General features: G+C 41.8%; 1 protein-coding gene across 1 annotated transcript in view; it reads right to left on the bottom strand.

Moving 5' to 3' along the window:
* Positions 1-2,271: 2,271 nt before the first annotated feature.
* CSNK1E (casein kinase 1 epsilon) overlaps positions 2,272-17,192 on the bottom strand; it is a 53,161-nt gene continuing 38,240 nt past the window's right edge. Inside the window, exons 6-11 of the mRNA XM_020787674.3 lie at positions 10,863-11,033; positions 7,892-8,040; positions 6,364-6,556; positions 5,557-5,696; positions 5,338-5,403; positions 2,272-2,410 (exon numbers count right to left, since the gene is read on the bottom strand). Coding sequence (XP_020643333.1) covers positions 5,371-5,403; positions 5,557-5,696; positions 6,364-6,556; positions 7,892-8,040; positions 10,863-11,033 — 686 coding nt within the window. The 3' untranslated portion in view covers positions 2,272-2,410; positions 5,338-5,370. The remainder of the gene's footprint in view (positions 2,411-5,337; positions 5,404-5,556; positions 5,697-6,363; positions 6,557-7,891; positions 8,041-10,862; positions 11,034-17,192) is intronic.

The following is a 17,192-nucleotide window of genomic DNA, read 5'->3' as shown; positions in this document are numbered from 1 at the left end:
ACAAGGGACAGATACCAAATTCATCTGCAATTGTTTGTCTAACTGCAGTTAAAAATATGCACTGAGTTTCTACTGAAGTGTCCTAAATAGCATTCATTTAAAAATCATGTGTCTTCCATATCTGAAATTAAGTTAGTATTTTTTATGACAATTTTAACATTTTAATGACAAAGTTTATTTAAGGAGTAGGCAATTTAATTCTAATGGAATTTAAAATTAGTAGAGGTGTAAGAGTTTTGGATGACTTCTATTTATTTGTTGTATACGAGTTTGCTGGTTTGAATATGACTCTAAAACAGTGGGTTCCTAACCTTGGGTCCTGTGATGTTCTTGAACTACAACTCCCAGAAATCCTGGCCAGCACAGTGAGCAGTGAAGACTTCTGGGAGTTTTAGTCCAAGAACATCTGGGGACCCAAGGTTGGGAAGCACTTCTCTAAAAGAAAGGAGTGCTAAGGGCCTCATGCTGTTCATTTCTTATGCCCAAATGCAAGCCACATGTTTTCAAGGCTCCTGCATTTCACATAGCTTTTCTGCTATCATACTAAATATCAATTATAAATCTGAGGGTCAAATCACTGTTATTTTTAGGTACACAAGTGGTGTACATTCTCTACCCAGGCAATCTTTTTTCCTGGAACTTGGAAACAGAGCGGGGGGAGGCAATATCTAAGATTATACTTCCTGCCTATATGACATCACTGCAACCACACTGGTGGCAGGGGTGGGGTGGGGGAGAAAGCAGGACAGGAGAAATAAAAAGACAGATGCTTCTCTCACTTTATCATTTTCTACTTTATTACTTCAAATTAACAACCACGATAAAGCTCAAAAAAGTCCAATATTTACACAGGAAAAAAGTACAAAATCCCCTCCCCCCAAAGTTCTTCAATTTTTTTTTCCGTTTTTTAAAATTACAAAGTAATAAAAAGTTTTTTTACTTTAATAAAAAAAAAGGAGGGAGGGGGAGAGAGAGGGAGCCAGTAAGCAGGGTAAATAAATTAGGGGGAAAGACAAAAAATAAAATAAAATAAAATAAAATAAAATAAAAGAGAGAGAGAGATCGAGAGATCTGTGTGTTAAATAGAAAGAACAAAGAGAACCAAAAAACCAAGCCCCACCCACTTTCAATGACTCCACACTGTCCAACATCAAAAAAGTGTGCCAAGTTAAGAGGCCGGAGAGCGGGGTGATGGCTGCTGCAATGCAAAAACCCAGGATGGACTGGCTTTCTGGAGAAAAACATAAAATTTAAAAACAGTAACAGATAAGAAAAGAAAGTGGAAGAAATCTTTCTGCGAGGGGAGGTTGTGCGTCTGAGGCTGGGTTGCCTTTTAAAAACTGATGAGGAAAAAAAGAGCAACTGTTATAATAATACCAGCTTCTCTCTCTCCCCTCCCCCCACTGCCTTCACCATCCATTTCACATACTCTTTCCTTTTCCTCAACACTCTTCCCATCTCCTGGGGAAGTAAAAACAAAACAATTTAAACAATTTAAAAAAAACCCTAAACACACGCAAACGGGGGGTGGGTGGGTTGTCTGTTTCAAGAGAGACACCACCACCACCTGCACAAGAAGCAGGTTACATTTCCAAACCCTTCACATTTGTTTCTGACTCTCATGGCACACATCTCTTAAACCACAGGCCCACGCTTTCCACACAATGGCCATGGTGTCACTATTGGCATGCTTAATTTGCTTAACTGGTATCCCTGTGGCATCTCCCAACTTGCCCATGAATGCACATGGAGAGGAGCAGTGATGAGAAAGAAAACCTGCCTACAGATAGTAGGCCTCTCCCTTCCCCACACAACACAACAGCCCCATGCAGTACCAGCTTGGAAGTGTGGTTCACCTCGAAAATGAATGCTAAGCCACTTAGTCAGTGCTGGAATTTTAAGGTCTTCTGTAAACATCCTCCTCCTGCTCACCCAAAATAATAATGATAATGATAAAATATTTTTAAAATCCCAAAGCCATCCCAAATGATGGCAGAAACCATTCCATCTCAGACATATTGAACTTTCAAAAACAAAAAAGGCAAGTGATTATTGTTTTGTTTCAGATGATACAAATAGATCAGAAAATGGGGGGCGAGGGCGGGTGGAAAGCAGAGTGGGCTGGCTGTGGCCTGCTGGCGTGAGATGGGGGGCAAGGCCTACGTCGAGACGAAGCTGCACGGCAGCAGCAGAGGTGTTTTTCTGCAAGGCTCCTGCATCGGTGACTTGCTGAAGGCAATTGGGCTTGGGAACGCAGTCGCCGATCTCAGAAAAGACATGAACGCCAGCACGGGGCAGGTCCTCTCCTTGTGGCTGGCAGAAAAAAAAGTTGGTTTTTTTGTTGTTTTTTCTTTTTTTATTTGTATTTTTTTGTAATTTTGTTTTTTAAAAGAAAAATACAGTGAAGACACTAGAAAAAAAAGGGAGAGAAAGAGTACTGTTAAAACAATTTCCCCTCCCGACATCTATAACAGAGGAAGTATTACGACAAAAGTCTACTTATTGTACCCATGTGCAACTAACAGCTGCTCTCATGCAACTGCAGTTATTCCTGGGCAAAGCACAGGAAAACATCTCTGTGGGATGTGCCATTTACCTAGTGTTAGAATTAATATTTATGAAGAAGGGATTCGTAGTCTTCTCTCAGTTTCCCAATATATCAACAAAAAAGGGGGATACTATTCTGCAAGTTGGAAAGCAGCCAGAAAACAGTTAAAGGTGCCTGTCTTGTAAATGTTGGAAAAGTGAGATCAAGGTAGTGGCAGACCCTTCCTCCCAGAGAAATCACAACTCTGTGCATCAAGAACTGCTAGATTAAAGCACAAAGAACTGTGATTTCAAGAGGCATCCTTCATATAGTCTCCTGTCTGCCCATAGGAACTTAAGAGAATTTGATTTTTTTAAAAAATTAAATCAAACAGATGTAGAGATCCTCTAGAGCACTGGTTCTTAACCTCGGGTTACTCAGGAGTTTTGGACTGCAACTCCCAGAAGCCTTCACCACCAACTGTGCTGGCTGGGGTTTCTGGGAGTTGCAGTTCAAAAACATCCGAGTAACAAAGGTTAAGAACCACTGCTCTAGAGCAGTGATTCCCAACCTTGGGTAACCCAGATGTTCTTTGACTGCAGTTCCCAGAAGCCTTCAGCACCTGTCACGCCGGTCAAGGTTTCTGGGAGTTTTTGCAGTTGAAGAACACCCAAGTTATACTACGTAGGAAACCACTGATTTAGAGGATGCATTGTGCATTCAATTTCTATGGCTTTAAAGCAATACTGTAGACCCTGGATCATAACCTACTGCTAGGATGCCCAACAGCACCTCAAACACCCGGAAAGATGTCTTGTCCCTATTGTTTAACTTTGTAAATTAATTTTACTGGATCTGATTATTGTATATTATTATGAGCACCAGCAGCTGGAAAGCAAAGCACTATCCTTCCATTGCCCTGGCCTCTTTTCCTTCTCCTGCAGGTAATCCAAAGAGACTTTCATGAAGGAACAAAAGAGAGCAGACTTGGAGGAGGGTGATGTAGAACAGGTATCTGAGCACACAGAAAAGCACAAATGTCACTCTTTAGAAAGCAATGAAAAAGGATTACACCACAGACTGATACAACTGCCTTTGCTTTGCTTTTTTTGGATGTGTTGCTCCATGTTCTTCTTCTTTAAGAGCGGTATGTGTGTATATAAATAAATACACACACACCCAAAAGACATACATCTTGCTCTCTCGGTACCTTGGCCAATTTTTTATGTTTCTTTGGGACATTATTTGCCTTTTCAAACTAACTAGTCCTGCAATGAGCCAAGCCATCACAGCAGATATTTTATGATGCTGTCTACGGCAATTTTCAAAGTTTGAAATGCAACCATGGCCCGCAAAATGTTTAGAACATCAAATTAATCAAACTTTTAAAAAGCTACACATAACAGAGTAATCTTGGCAGCTCTGCAAGATGCTCTTGTCTGACCATTCTAACATTAAAGCCATCCACATCTTGAAATTTTCTACCAGTTCCACCAAGAAGAATGCTTTTTGAAAAGGCATTCAAAAAGGTCAAGGGAAACAATGCTGCATTGTTCAGTGCTCATGCCACTGAAGGTGGACAAAGTCCAATCCCAGCCAAGTATAGTCTGATGCATTTAGGCACACCTTTTAAAAGAACAGCAGCACCATACTCCAGCATGCTAAACAGCAAAAGTTCACATGCGGACTCTTCTTTAATTTCCAGCTTTCCCCCATGCTCTCTGCTCCAGGGATGGGGGCCATGTGGCGCTCCAGACATTGCTGGAATACAACTCCAATCATGCTCACTGTTACCTTTGCTGGTGGGGCCAATGGAAGTCAAAGTCCCACAGCACTCAGGAGGCCATGGGTTTCCCAACCCTGCTGCATTGGAGAGACAAGGAACAGCTACTCCATATTACCATGTAGCTGAATAAAGCATACAGCATGCTATCTGAATATCTAATCAGTTGTTCAGCTGTTAAGAAAGACACTTAGAGGGGAGCAGCTAGTTTCTCCCCTCTTACTTGTTGCTTTCTCCATGTGAGCAAGAGCTTCTCCTGTTTGGACACATCACTCTCCACACAAAGAAAACAACAAGAGAGAGGAGGTCCAGTCACTCCTTTAAGCATATTGATAACAACTGGGGGGGTAGCTACTAAACAGAGTTTGTTAGCCAATTATTTGCAGCTGAGAGCACAAGAGGTGACCACACCCTACTATGGAAGAAAGCACACTGCCTTTCAAGCATCTCAAGGTGGAAGAAGGGTTAGACGCCTTCAGTGTCTAGGTGCATTTAATACAGGCTCCTAGAAATAAAACCAGCAATGTGAATCCATTCCCTGATGGAATCTAAATATGCCTTAGATTGCATGCTTCCATAGTAATAAACTGTATGGTTCGCTACATCATGGCACATTAACCAAAGCAGTTATACCCATTAATGTAGGAAAACTACCTTGTAATATTGGGTAGGCATGGAACATTATAAAGCCAGTTTCCAGCCAACCGAGAGAACACATCTGAGTGCCTCTGCCATGAATTTTGATAATCAGATGCGCTTCAAACACCTTGTTCCCTATTCTCATAATCAGACAGCAGGAGTTTAGCCCCTTCAGGTCCTGTTGGACCCAATTCCCAAGCTGGCTTACTCAATGGTAAGGAATGTGGGAATTTTGCAGTCCAACAACATGAGGAGGAGCCATACCCTGCTATAGAATAGTGTATATTGGGATTCAATGCAGAGAGGAAGTATGCCTATTCATCAAGACCTACAATCCCCACGGACACAATAGAATCCTGTCATGATAAAGATGTATCAAGACGCTCACCTAAGCAAACACTGGTCCGGTGAAATCCACTCTTCATTTCCCCAGGTGATCAAATGGCACACTTGTCTGGAAAATAAACAGTCAGAAGAGTGAATAGAGACAAGAGAGGGTAGGAAGATTTATAGGAATGGACACTGATCCCCCAAAATGTTTCCTCCCACTGCCCCTTAACAGGCTCATCCACTCCTCGTTCCCAAGAAGGCTCCAATAAAAGCCCACCTGTGATGCTGAAATCCGTGACACCTCTTGCCGCCCTGTGAGGTCAGATGAGGAGATGTTGGCAGGGGCTCCCCGGTGTAACCTCATGCTGACCTTCCGCTCCCTGTCCACTCGTGAAATTGCCCTGGGGGATGTGTTTCCTGATGAGGAGGAGTAAAGTTTCAGTTTTTCAATCTACCAATCTATTCATACTAGCAGAAAAAGAATAGGGAAAAACATCATTCCTAATGAACTTACAATTTAAATTTTCAACATTGTAGCAAACAAATGGAAAGGCACAAAGAAAGCAAGTGTACCGTTACCATGAAGTAGGGAGGGTTATGCCAGTGCAAAGTAATGCTTAGAGTGCTAGCCTGAGACTTGGCAGATTCAAGTTCAATTCACCCAAGCCACAAAACTCACTGGGCATGGACAAAGTTCCTACTCCAGTCCTCTGAAGATGCCAGCCACAGAGTCTGGCGAAACATGAGGAAGAACAACCTTCAGAACATGGCCAAAGAGCCTGAAAAACCCACAACAACCATCACTGGGGTAGCTTTGGCCACTCACTCTTTCTTAGACTGACTTACCTACCTCATATAATAATTGTGAAATTCAAGGAGAAGGAGGAAAATCATGTACCGAAGCTCACTGGAGGGATGGTGGGAGATAAACGTAACTAATAAATACCAAAAGACCAGGATAACAAGCAATGCTTCCAATTTTATCCTAGTTGGGACTGAAACTCTGAAGCAAAGAGGCACGTGCCTGGCTGTCCCCCCTCTGCTACCTGGATGACAGGTTTGGGTATAACCCTTGTCTACTCACCAGACTGTTGGATGCGGGAGGTGGGTGTGGAGGCCATGGGTTCAGCAACATTGCGGAGGCGATTAGCAGTGGCTCCTGCAGGAGGCCCAGGTGGCAGTGCCCGTGTGGCTGAACCCCGAAGCTGCCCCATCCGCTCCTCTCGCTCGTGTTCTCGCCTTTCCCGATCCATGTCCTCGGGATTCCGGGCTGCCCCCTAAAACAGGAAATGCCACAAAAGCCATTGAGACTTTACTAGCAGGCCAAAAGGAGCTTATCATTTTATTCATATACACACAATTTCTTGCAGTAGCAGCTGAAGAGAATGAAAGACACACAAATACACAAAACAGATGTCTGATGCTGAATCATTCAGTAGGGCTTCCACAATATGTCTTGCAAAACACTTTCAGTTCTTTCTTATTGTAACTGGGAGAAGAAGTGTGCATATATACATTTAATCCTTAGGATGATTGGATTTCATTTGCTATACAACTTCACTCCCCCCCCCCCCCAATTTAGCTGACCTAAAGACAGACTACAGTGTAGGCCAGCGGTGGCGAACCTTTTTGGGCTCACGTGCCCAAACTGGGAAAACAAAAACCAAAAAAACAGCAGGTGGTGTGCCGCCGCCTCTACAGCAGACCCAGAACAGGAAGTGTGGACCCAGAACAGGAAGTGGCAGCCTTGGAACCGGAAGTGGCAGTGGAAGGGGGAATCCCAGCACGGAGGTGTCTCAAGGTCCCTCTGCTGCCAGCACCAGTTGCTCCAGATCCGCCTGCTGAAGCGCCAGCACCGGCTGCAGCCACCTCCTGAGTTCTGGCTGCGGGGGGGGGGGGGGGGAGTAACGATCTGGTGGACTATGGCTCGCGTGTCAGCAGAAAGGGCTCTGCATGTCATAGGTTTGCCATCGCTGGTGTAGGTTATATTTTACCCCAAAAGATCCAAGTGAGAGCTTCTTACTTCCATGGCCTTAAAACGCCAAGAAGTTATTTTCTTAAGAAATTAGTATCTCAAGACTAACACATTAATATTAAAAGTGTTGTTTTTAAAATGTTATTGCCCAGATGGATCAGATGGCTTGTAACACAAAAGTAACTATTTTAATGGTAACATATTAAATTAATGCATTATTTCAAAGTACTGCTTATTAATATCTAGTAAGTTACACTTGCACCCTACCTCACAAGGCTGCCAGCCACAACTTGACAAAGAGCCAGGCTGAACATACAAAGGTTAAGGTCCCAATGTAAGATGCTACTTAACTCTAGATGTTGCCAAGAAGCTCTGTACAGGTGCAAAACAAACCTTGTGTGTAGTTCAGAGATTCTGTCGGGGAACATGGAAATCTTAACCTTAAATCCGAGACTTCAGGTACTTGTTTTCAAGCCTTTTTATATAACCGTAAATAATGTTGGAGTTACTCAGGCAGTACTCAGGCCAGTCTTAAAATAGACTGCAACCATGGCCATCCCTCTTTTATATTATCCCTTTCTTGCTATGGCTCATAAGTGGATGCACAAAAAAAAAAAGTAAAAGTAGAGTTACTCACAAACTTGAGCATGTTCCAGTCAAACACGTAATCATAGGAGAAACCCTGGCGGTGGAAGAGGTTGCGGAACAGCTGTCTCAGATAAGAGTAGTCTGGTTTGTCATCAAACCGCAATGAACGGCAGAAGTTGAGGTATGTAGAGAATTCAGCTAGAGGAAGAGCAGGAACAGGATTTATCCATGATAGCAATTCTATCCATTAGACTGAAAAGCTCTGCTATTCTCTCCTTTGTCTAAATATTTTATTTATTTATTTATTTATTTATTTATTTATTTATTTATTTATTTATTTATTTATTTATTTATTTATACCCCGCCTATCTGCTCAGAACGAGCACTCTAAGCGGCTTCCAAGCATATAAAACACGATTAAAAATACATATAACAAACCAATATATTATAAACCATTGCAATAAACAGCCAACAATAAACGCTAAACATATTTTTCAAGATGGCAATATTAAAAAAAAATTAGGAAAGGAGAAAACAAAAGAAAAGAAAGAAAGAAAAAAGATTAAGTATTATCTGGAGGGAAATATGAGTTTATGGTATAGAGTCTAATGGCATTATGTCACAACAGCACACTATGTGTGTGTGAGCACACAGAATTGTCATAGGGTTAGAAGGGATCTTGGAGGTCTTCTAGTCCAACCTCCTGCCCAAGGCAGGAGACCTCATACCATCCCGGACAGATGGCTGTCCAATCTTTTATTGAAAACTTCCAGCGATGGGGCACCCACAACATTGGGAGGCAAGCTGTTCCATTACTTAACAGTTCTCACCGTTAGAAAATTCCTCCTTATTTTCAGGTTGGATCTCCATTTAACGAGTTTCCACCCATTGGTTCTTGTCCTACCCTCAGGCGCAATGGAGAATAAATCAATGCCCTCTTCCTTGTGGCAACCCTTCAAATACTGGAAGACAGCTATCATGCCTCCTCTCAGTCTTCTTTTTGTTAAGCTAAACATACCTAGCTCTTTTAGTCGTTCATAGGATTTAGCTTTCTGTCCCCTTATCATCTTTGTTGCTCTTCTATGCACCCCTTCCAGTGCCTTGGTGTCTTTTTTGTATTGTGGTGGCCAGAACTGGATACAACACTCCTAGTGCGGCCTCATCAGCGTAGTATAGATCACTTCTCATGATCTTGATGCTATCTCCATTGATGCAGCCTAGGACTGTGTTGGCTTTCTTGGCAGGTATAACACATGCTTAGGCGGAGGTCCACCAGGACACCTAAATCCCTCTCACAGGTACTACTGTCAAGCCAGGTGCCACCTATCCTGTACGTGTGCATCTGGTTTCTCCTGCCTAAGTACAGAATCTTCAACTACATCTTATTGGATAGGCCCCAATGTTCAAGTCTGTCTAGATCCTTCTGAATGCTAAGTCCATCTTCCAAAGTATTAGCAATTCTCCCCAACTTTGTGTCATCAGCAAATTAATTAATTAATTAATTAATTAATTAATTAATTAATTAATTTATTTATTTATTTATTTATTTATTTGATTTATATCCCACTCTGGGCGACTAACAGCAAATTTGATGAGTGCTCCTTCAATCCCCTCATCCAGGTAATTTATGAAGATGTTGGAGAACACTGGGCCCAAGCTAGAACCTTGAGGGACCCCATTAGACACTTCCCTCCACGTAGATGTGGTTCCATTGATGCTCATATTGAGCACTGAAGCTGGTTATCTAAGTCACCAAAGTACACCCCTGCTCATTCTGCATTTTGATTATTTCTCATATCAGGACTGGCAGCTCATGTTGAGGGTAGAATGCAAAATGGGCAGGTCAGGCTACCAACATCCTTTTTGGCAACCTCCTGTGGTCTCCCCACCTTCAGAGATCAGACAGGTGGGGAATATGATGTCCAGTTCAGTTGACCTATTCTGACTTTTTTTTTCTCTAGCACAAAGATGGATGTTTCTTAAGGGTAAAGGAAAGACTTATTTCTGCTTATGACTTTTAGCCTCATTTGCAATAATAACACATCCATCCTCCTCTTTTGTACTCCAGTTCATGCACCATGAGAAATCTACTCCAAGTATAAATCCCACTATCCACTCTGTCGTTCCAAATCCAAAGCAATAACCTACAGGGAGGTTGGCATGCAATCCTTCTTAAAACAATGCCTCTTGCCCCATTTTCACTGAGATCAGCAGTCTTCAGTGATACAGCCCTTCCTTTCTCACCCAAAAGGTTGTCTGCTTTGCTTTCATTATTTGTATGTAGGCAAGTACTTGCCTCAAATACTCATGTTTTGAGACAAAGTTATGCTGTCAGCAGGAATGCTTTGCATCCACATACAATCAGTGAAATAAATTTTAATTATTCACAGTATGGCTGCCTTCCCTAATGTGTCACTCACAAAACCCCATAGCTACCCTTGCCCCATCCTTTTATACTCAGCGGCTGGGCATACTGCAAAATAAAGTACTAACTTCAAGCCATCCACCTTATTTCCCCAGAATGTCTCTGAACAATTGTCCAATGTAAAAGATGGATGAGAAAACAAAGGGACAATGCCTTTTAAGTCTGAGGGCAGCAGTGTGAATGGAAGTGGAGTGGTCATTGTTTGGTGGGCTGAACAGAAGGCACTAGTATGGTATACACGTCTGCAATGTGTAGGGGCACACATAAGGAGAAAGAGAGGACAGAGAAGTTTAAAACTGGGAGAGATAATTTTGGTAAGCATGACCCCATAAGAGTTATCCTCATTTTGTGATAGCCCCCTTCACTACTGTTTAGAGATGACTAGTAGGAGCAGAATTTGTTGAAATATTCCAACTGTTGATCTGGAATTTTGCATTCAGAGCAAATAATATTTTCCCGGCTCCTAGTTCACTAACTGTCACATAGAACTTGTGACAATGACTATAAACCCAATATGTTTGTGCACATAATCACTGAGTGTAAACGAAAAGTCAAACACATGCATATGCAAAATGTACACAGAGAGAAATCTTACAAGGGTAGCCTTTGCAGAGCACCTCAATGGGCGTTGACATCTTCTTCTCACTGATGCGTTCATACTTCTGGCGCTTTGTAGCTGCCTTCAGGCCTTGCCAAGGCAGTGAGCCAAGATTGAAGTACATCAGCACATAACCCAAGCTCTCCAAGTCATCACGGCGACTTTGTTCTGGAAAGAGATAGATACATACAGAGGCATGAGCAGAAATGTTCTAACCACAGCTCAAACAACGTCAGGAATTTTTAAAAAAAGAAAAAGAAAAACCAATAGCCCAAGATGGTGATACAGGCAAGCTGCAGAAGACAGAGTTTGGCTAACTCTGCCAAGAATCCAGATTTTATTTATATTTAAAATACATGTTCAGTGCTTTTCAGTGCTGAGAAAAATCCTGCAAAAGTATGCTGGAAGTTTCAGTTCTAGGCAGGGCTTCTGGATGTTCTGCAATTCTACACAAGGTCAGAAAAAGCAGATAATTTGGTACTTGTACTTGAGACCTCTGCATTTTTTACAACAAAATTGTTGAAACCATCATAATTGCAAATCTGATCAGAACTGTATGTGCAGGACTTAGTGAGACTCCTATGGCCAGGGAAGAGGCCAGACAGAACAGGATCTCCTGTTTTGAGGTCTTTAGGCCTGCCCTTTCTCACAACTAGCAAAAGCCAACTTGATGGTGAATACCAAGAATACAAATCATGACACAAGTGGATCTAGATACATTTGCATATGATTTGAAAGCAGAGTACAAACTGCCTTTCGTACAGGCTAGTTTGCTTGAAGGTGGCCTCCCCTTATAAAAACATAGCTCTTCGGGCCAAAGAACATCTCACATTAGAAAAACGTTTTCTGCTTTAAAAATCAGTCACTATTTAAAACACCAGCTTTCTTCATCAAACAATGAACAGCTTCAGAGGACTGATTTCTTCATGACTGTTAAAAGGATAACTGCCCTCCCCCCATCAGTCTTCCTTCCTTCCTTTCTTCATAGGCCACCTTTCTCCAGATAAAGACACACAAGGCAGCTCACAGTATTAAAAACAATGGAATTAAAAAAGGAAATAGAATAAATTATAGATTTAAAAATGGTAATACTGATTAAAATACACTGAATGATTAAAACATTTTAAACTTTAAGAATAAACTTAATTAAAACTTTAATAAGTTTGTTTAACAAACTGCACTTCAAGAAAAAAATATACAGTTTGGTTCACAAGGCCCCTAGTGCCTCTCCTGTTGCTTTCTGCATGCTCGCTTTTATCTTACTCTCCATTTGCTTTCTTTCTGAAGCCTAGGCAAATCTTCCCCAGCAGAACTTCCAGTTTTAGAATGGCACAGTAGTGACAACTGTAATTCCCAGACACTTGTGCCAAAATAAGACATACTAGTATTTAAGATGCTGCAAAACTGTGTTTTAAATGACAGACTCCTACTCTATTTGAATGTGCTTGGCAGTGGAATATGATAAAGAAAAGGGGGAGGGGAATCAACCCAGTACAGACTTACTTAAGTGCTCCTAAGCTCAGTGATATAAAGTCGGCTTACGAATGCTTAATTGCAATGGGTTCTGGACATGATCTTTACTGATTGGCTTCTATTATCCACTTTGCCTCCAGGTTTGTTAAATTTATACTCCCTTACATTTTAGCACCACAGTAGGAAAACTGGAAATAAGAGGTCAAAATAACTTGAGAGATTATTCAGGAACAGGGGAATGGAAGATCCCAATTTCTGGGCAAAAGGGCCCAAGTACCTACCAGCCAGCATCCTGCTGTGTAGCTCCACCTGTCCAATGGCAGTGATGTTACAGACAGTGGCAGTCTGCTGCTAATTAAAGAGTTGTTTTTCTTCAGTTTTGGGATGCTTGTGACTTTGTATCACTGCACACAAGCCACACACATCCCAAAATTAAATAATGAACTCTTTAATTAATGGCAGTCTGCTGCTACTATCCCTCCTGCTGCAAGGGCAGAGCTATGCAACAGGATACTGACCATTAAGAAGTAGATTCATTCATTACACTGCCAGTGTGGAAATGTGTGCCATTTTTAAAATGCTGTTTGCCTACAACACTGTTTTCTCCAGCATCCCTTAATAAAATAATCCAGTTTAGGAAAGTCTAAGATCATAAAATAGCTTTATCCAACTTTATTCTCACCTTTCATCCATGGCCAAAATCAGTTCTCAGTCTTCAAGATACTGATTTCAAAGAGTGATATAACATACGTTTTCAACTAGAACCAAAGGGATCAATTCAGATCAATTCTCAGCTGCAAAGCTCACTAGATGCCTCTAAACCAGCCTAACCTACATCACAGTTGTTCTAGAAAGAAAATCAGTACATAAGGAAACCCTAATCACTGCCTTGCACTCCTGGGTATGAATAAATAAAGTAGAGTAAATCCAAACCTCTGTACCCCACCATGTCCCTCTATCCTGGAGTGACGTATCATAAACTTTTACAGCTAAAGAAATACAACAAGGAAGGAATCAGAGTAAGGAAAGAAAAGCAAATTGCTGCTTTTCCCCAGGGCATACATGTGGGGCAGCCATTTTACTATCTTGAGATACTTTCAGGGACAGACTATTACAAATTTAACAAACAAGAAAAGCACATAGCTGAAGGACCATTTAAAGAGAAGGGAAAAAAATATTTCCTGTGCTCCTCATTTCTCTTGTTCACAGCCTCTTTTCTAATCTCATGGTGGCACTTTTCTCCCAGTAAAACTTGTTTGCAACACCAGAGTTCAGAGAGAGAGAAAACCTGGGTCTTTTACTATGAGCTGAGGTAGACAAACCTGTTTCAATTTCCCACCCCCACCCCATTTTTACTGTTTGTTTTGCCTCATTTCCATAGAAACACAAGAAACTGGTACATCCAATCGTGTCAGAAATCAGAATGAGAGACTAAGTCTGTCTCCTGAGACTTAGTCTCTCATACCTATTTCTGGCATCATTTCCACTTCAGTTTGACCATGACCATGTAGGCATCCTTCAGTCTCGAGAGACTATGGTATCGTGCTCTGTATGGAGGTCTTGGAACAATGTCTTGTGTGGCTGAGAAGGCCAATTCGAGAGTGACAATCCCTTCTACACTGGAGACAAATCCAATCTGTCCCCTGTCCAGCTCCCTGGTTTTGCTTCTTTCGGGACTGCTTCTTTGCCTCGGTCTGCTGTACAAGTGTCTCTTCAAATTGGGAGAGGCCATGATGCACCGATCTGTATTAAAAGTATTATTCATTTATTTAATTCAGTGTCCTGGAGCTGTAATACCTGCTGTGTGGGGCTACCAGCAAATAAATATCTAATAATCCAAAACATCTAGCTGTAACATACAACACAAATGAAGGTCTTCAACAACTTCTAAAAGTTGCTACATAAAATGTGAGCCAGGCTTCCACTGAAAGGGGGTGGCAGAGCCTAAACATAGGCACTGAAAGGGCATTTTTGCATGCATTTACTCTAACATAATTTTTAACATGCAACTTCCCCAAATATACTGCATTTTGGGATTTTTTTCTAAAAACATGCATTTATTTAAACTCAAAAACAGTGTTGCAAATTTCACAGAAACACAATACTAAACTGAGTTTCTGTTTGCATATTGCTTTAGTAAATAAATATGAGAAAATATCTTCTCAAAGGGTGAGGAAGAGTGACAAAAGCTTCAGCTTGTGGCAAATCCAAGCATTTAACTGCCAACTGTCTATGTCTGAAAAATGTAAGCCCTTCATGAGGTTTTTTTTTTAACCCACCCCTTGTGTTTAGTGCTGGGCCTGTTTGTGGTATGGTCATCTTCAAAAAGAAATATATGCAGAAAAAGCTGCTTCTACACAGCCGTCTCTTCATATTGGTGTAAACAAAGAGCTTGTTTGGACAAAAGCAGAAGTGGTACTATAGAGTGACTCCATATTTCATGATTTGTGGTCACTCTTCCATTTTCGTGACAAAACATTTGATTTGGTAATTACATTCTCAATTCCCTTTTTCAAGGACTGTGTGAGGAGATTGGCTGGCCTGATACCGTACTGGTTCAAGTGCCATCTTTCCCGATTGAGAGAGGGGAGAGAGCTTTACAGGTACAAAAGGGGGAGCCTCGAATGAGGCGGAAGGATACAACCCCTCTGTGAGAGACAGAAGAGACCAAGACTGACAGATAGGAGGAAGAAGTAAAGATGGGTGGGGTCAGGACAACTATATAAGGTGGGAAGTGTTCCTCAGTCTAGGGCTAGGGGAAGACAAGCTGCTGAAAAATGAAGAGATGATGATGAGGGAAGCGGAGGAGTCTGGAGAAAAGGCACGAATCAAGAGGGGGAAGAGTGCAGAGAGTTACCAGGAAAAGCAGTCAGGGTGGGGGCTGGCAGAGGTAGATGAGGCAGAATGGAGAAAGGAAAAAGGAGGACTACCCCCAGGATGGGAAAGGTACTGGATGAAGAACACCTGCGCCAAACAGTGGGAGAGACTTATGCTTCCTCATGAGGAAGGAGAGAGGAAAAGGAGAGAGAGAAAGCCAGCGAAACCCTCATACTGGTGGGGGGGATGCTCAGGAGTGAGAGGAGAGGAGAAGGGAGATGGCAGACACGACTGGGAATGGCACACTTAGAGACCCAAGACATTGGGAATTCGTGGAACCGGGAACCAGGATGCTGGGAACCAACCCCTTTGCCTGAGGCCTGATGACCCTGTTGTCAATATCATCGGAACTAGAGACAGGAGATACATGCCCTGTTTGGGAGGCTGGACTGTTTGGAACCCCTACTGAAAAGTTATTTATAGTTCAAGACCAAAATTGAGTGAGAAAGAGCAGTTAAATGTGCTTGTGGATGTTAACAGTATTTTGCATGTATCAGAAATAAATGTTGAAGTTTTGGATCAACCAGAGCAGTTGTCTTTAATTGCTCCTAAGAAGGAGATTGCAGAGAAGACATTCTCAGACACAGACTGTACCTCTAAGCTTCCCCAGATGCTCCACTGTGCAGCAAAACTGAGGGTGAGAGACTCTCACCCCATCTACAAAAGAAGTGTTTCTCCCCCACCCCCACTCGTTGTTCTTCTGTCCCTTATGCAAGTGGACAACCACAGAGTACCCATAGGTTTTCTGCTGGCAAGTATAAATAAAATATGGCAAAAAATACAATTATTTGGTAAATAAACTGTTCATTTGGTGAATTAAATCAGCCAGTTTAATCCATGGGAAAACCGTGGTATAACTGAAATACACAGTGTTCTTCACTGCATGAGGAGAAAGGACCATAAAACGGCCCAATGCCAGTGAGGTGCCTGAAGCCCTCATTCCCCTGTAACCTTTCATATAAGTAATGCTTGAAAGAGGATTATATAACTGTTCAAGAAGTGCTATGGCCCAAGCATCATCAGCAGGAGTGAAGTATAAAGTATTAGGTATAGACTCTGGGTGGAGGGAACAACTCAAATAATGGGATACTGATTTCCACTAGAGGTGTGCAGATATAGTCTGTTTCACCAAAAATAAGACCTAACCTGAAAATAAGCCCTAGTATGATTTTTCAGGATGCTTGTAATATAAGCCCTACCACCAAAATAAGCCCTAGTTAAGTAAAACCCGGCCTCCATCATTGTGCAGCAACTAGAAGATGAAATGACTATATTTGAATAAATGTAGATTGTTGTACATGAAAAAAAATTAAACATCCCCTGAAAATAAGCCCTACTGTGTTTTTGGAGCAAAAATTAATATAAGACCCTGTCAGGGAAACACGGTATATTTTTGTACTACAACTTTCACAATTCCCCAAGTAGCTAATATTATCTGGGGAATTCTGGGAGTTGTACTACAAAAATACAAATCTGAAAGCCTCTAATTTTTACTCTTCAAAGGAGATCAAAGATGGTCCTGAAATGACAGTTCAGAGCCCACCACATCTAAGACTTCCTTTGGTTTGACACAAGAGCTTACTTTCTGGAACATAGGCCGGTGTTGCATCAGGCTAAATCTTGTCAGAGCTCTCACTGCTGGATGTACAAATCAAGAGAAGAAGCCTCTAATACATACTGGAGACTACCAAGAACATTTGCACGACTGCCCCTCTAAGAGGTGAAAACAATTACTAGTGAATTCGAGCACAACTGTAGTTTACCTCTTTCTCTTCACGTTTCAGCTTGTTATTAGGCAGGCATACTCAGCTCACACAAATAATATTTTATTTTGGGATTAAATTCTCTGTAGGTGCTGGAAAACAAAATTAGAAGGAAGGCTCCAGGATTCTGCCATGTGCACCCAGTCAGATGCAAGAGGGAGGGAGGGCGCCCAAAGAAGTACTCGTAAGTATGCAAAAAGAAGGCTGAGCGCCA

Source organism: Pogona vitticeps, chromosome 5 (genome assembly GCF_051106095.1).
Source record: "Pogona vitticeps strain Pit_001003342236 chromosome 5, PviZW2.1, whole genome shotgun sequence".
Taxonomy (NCBI): domain Eukaryota; kingdom Metazoa; phylum Chordata; class Lepidosauria; order Squamata; family Agamidae; genus Pogona; species Pogona vitticeps.
This window is presented reverse-complemented; position numbering and strand designations above follow the sequence as displayed.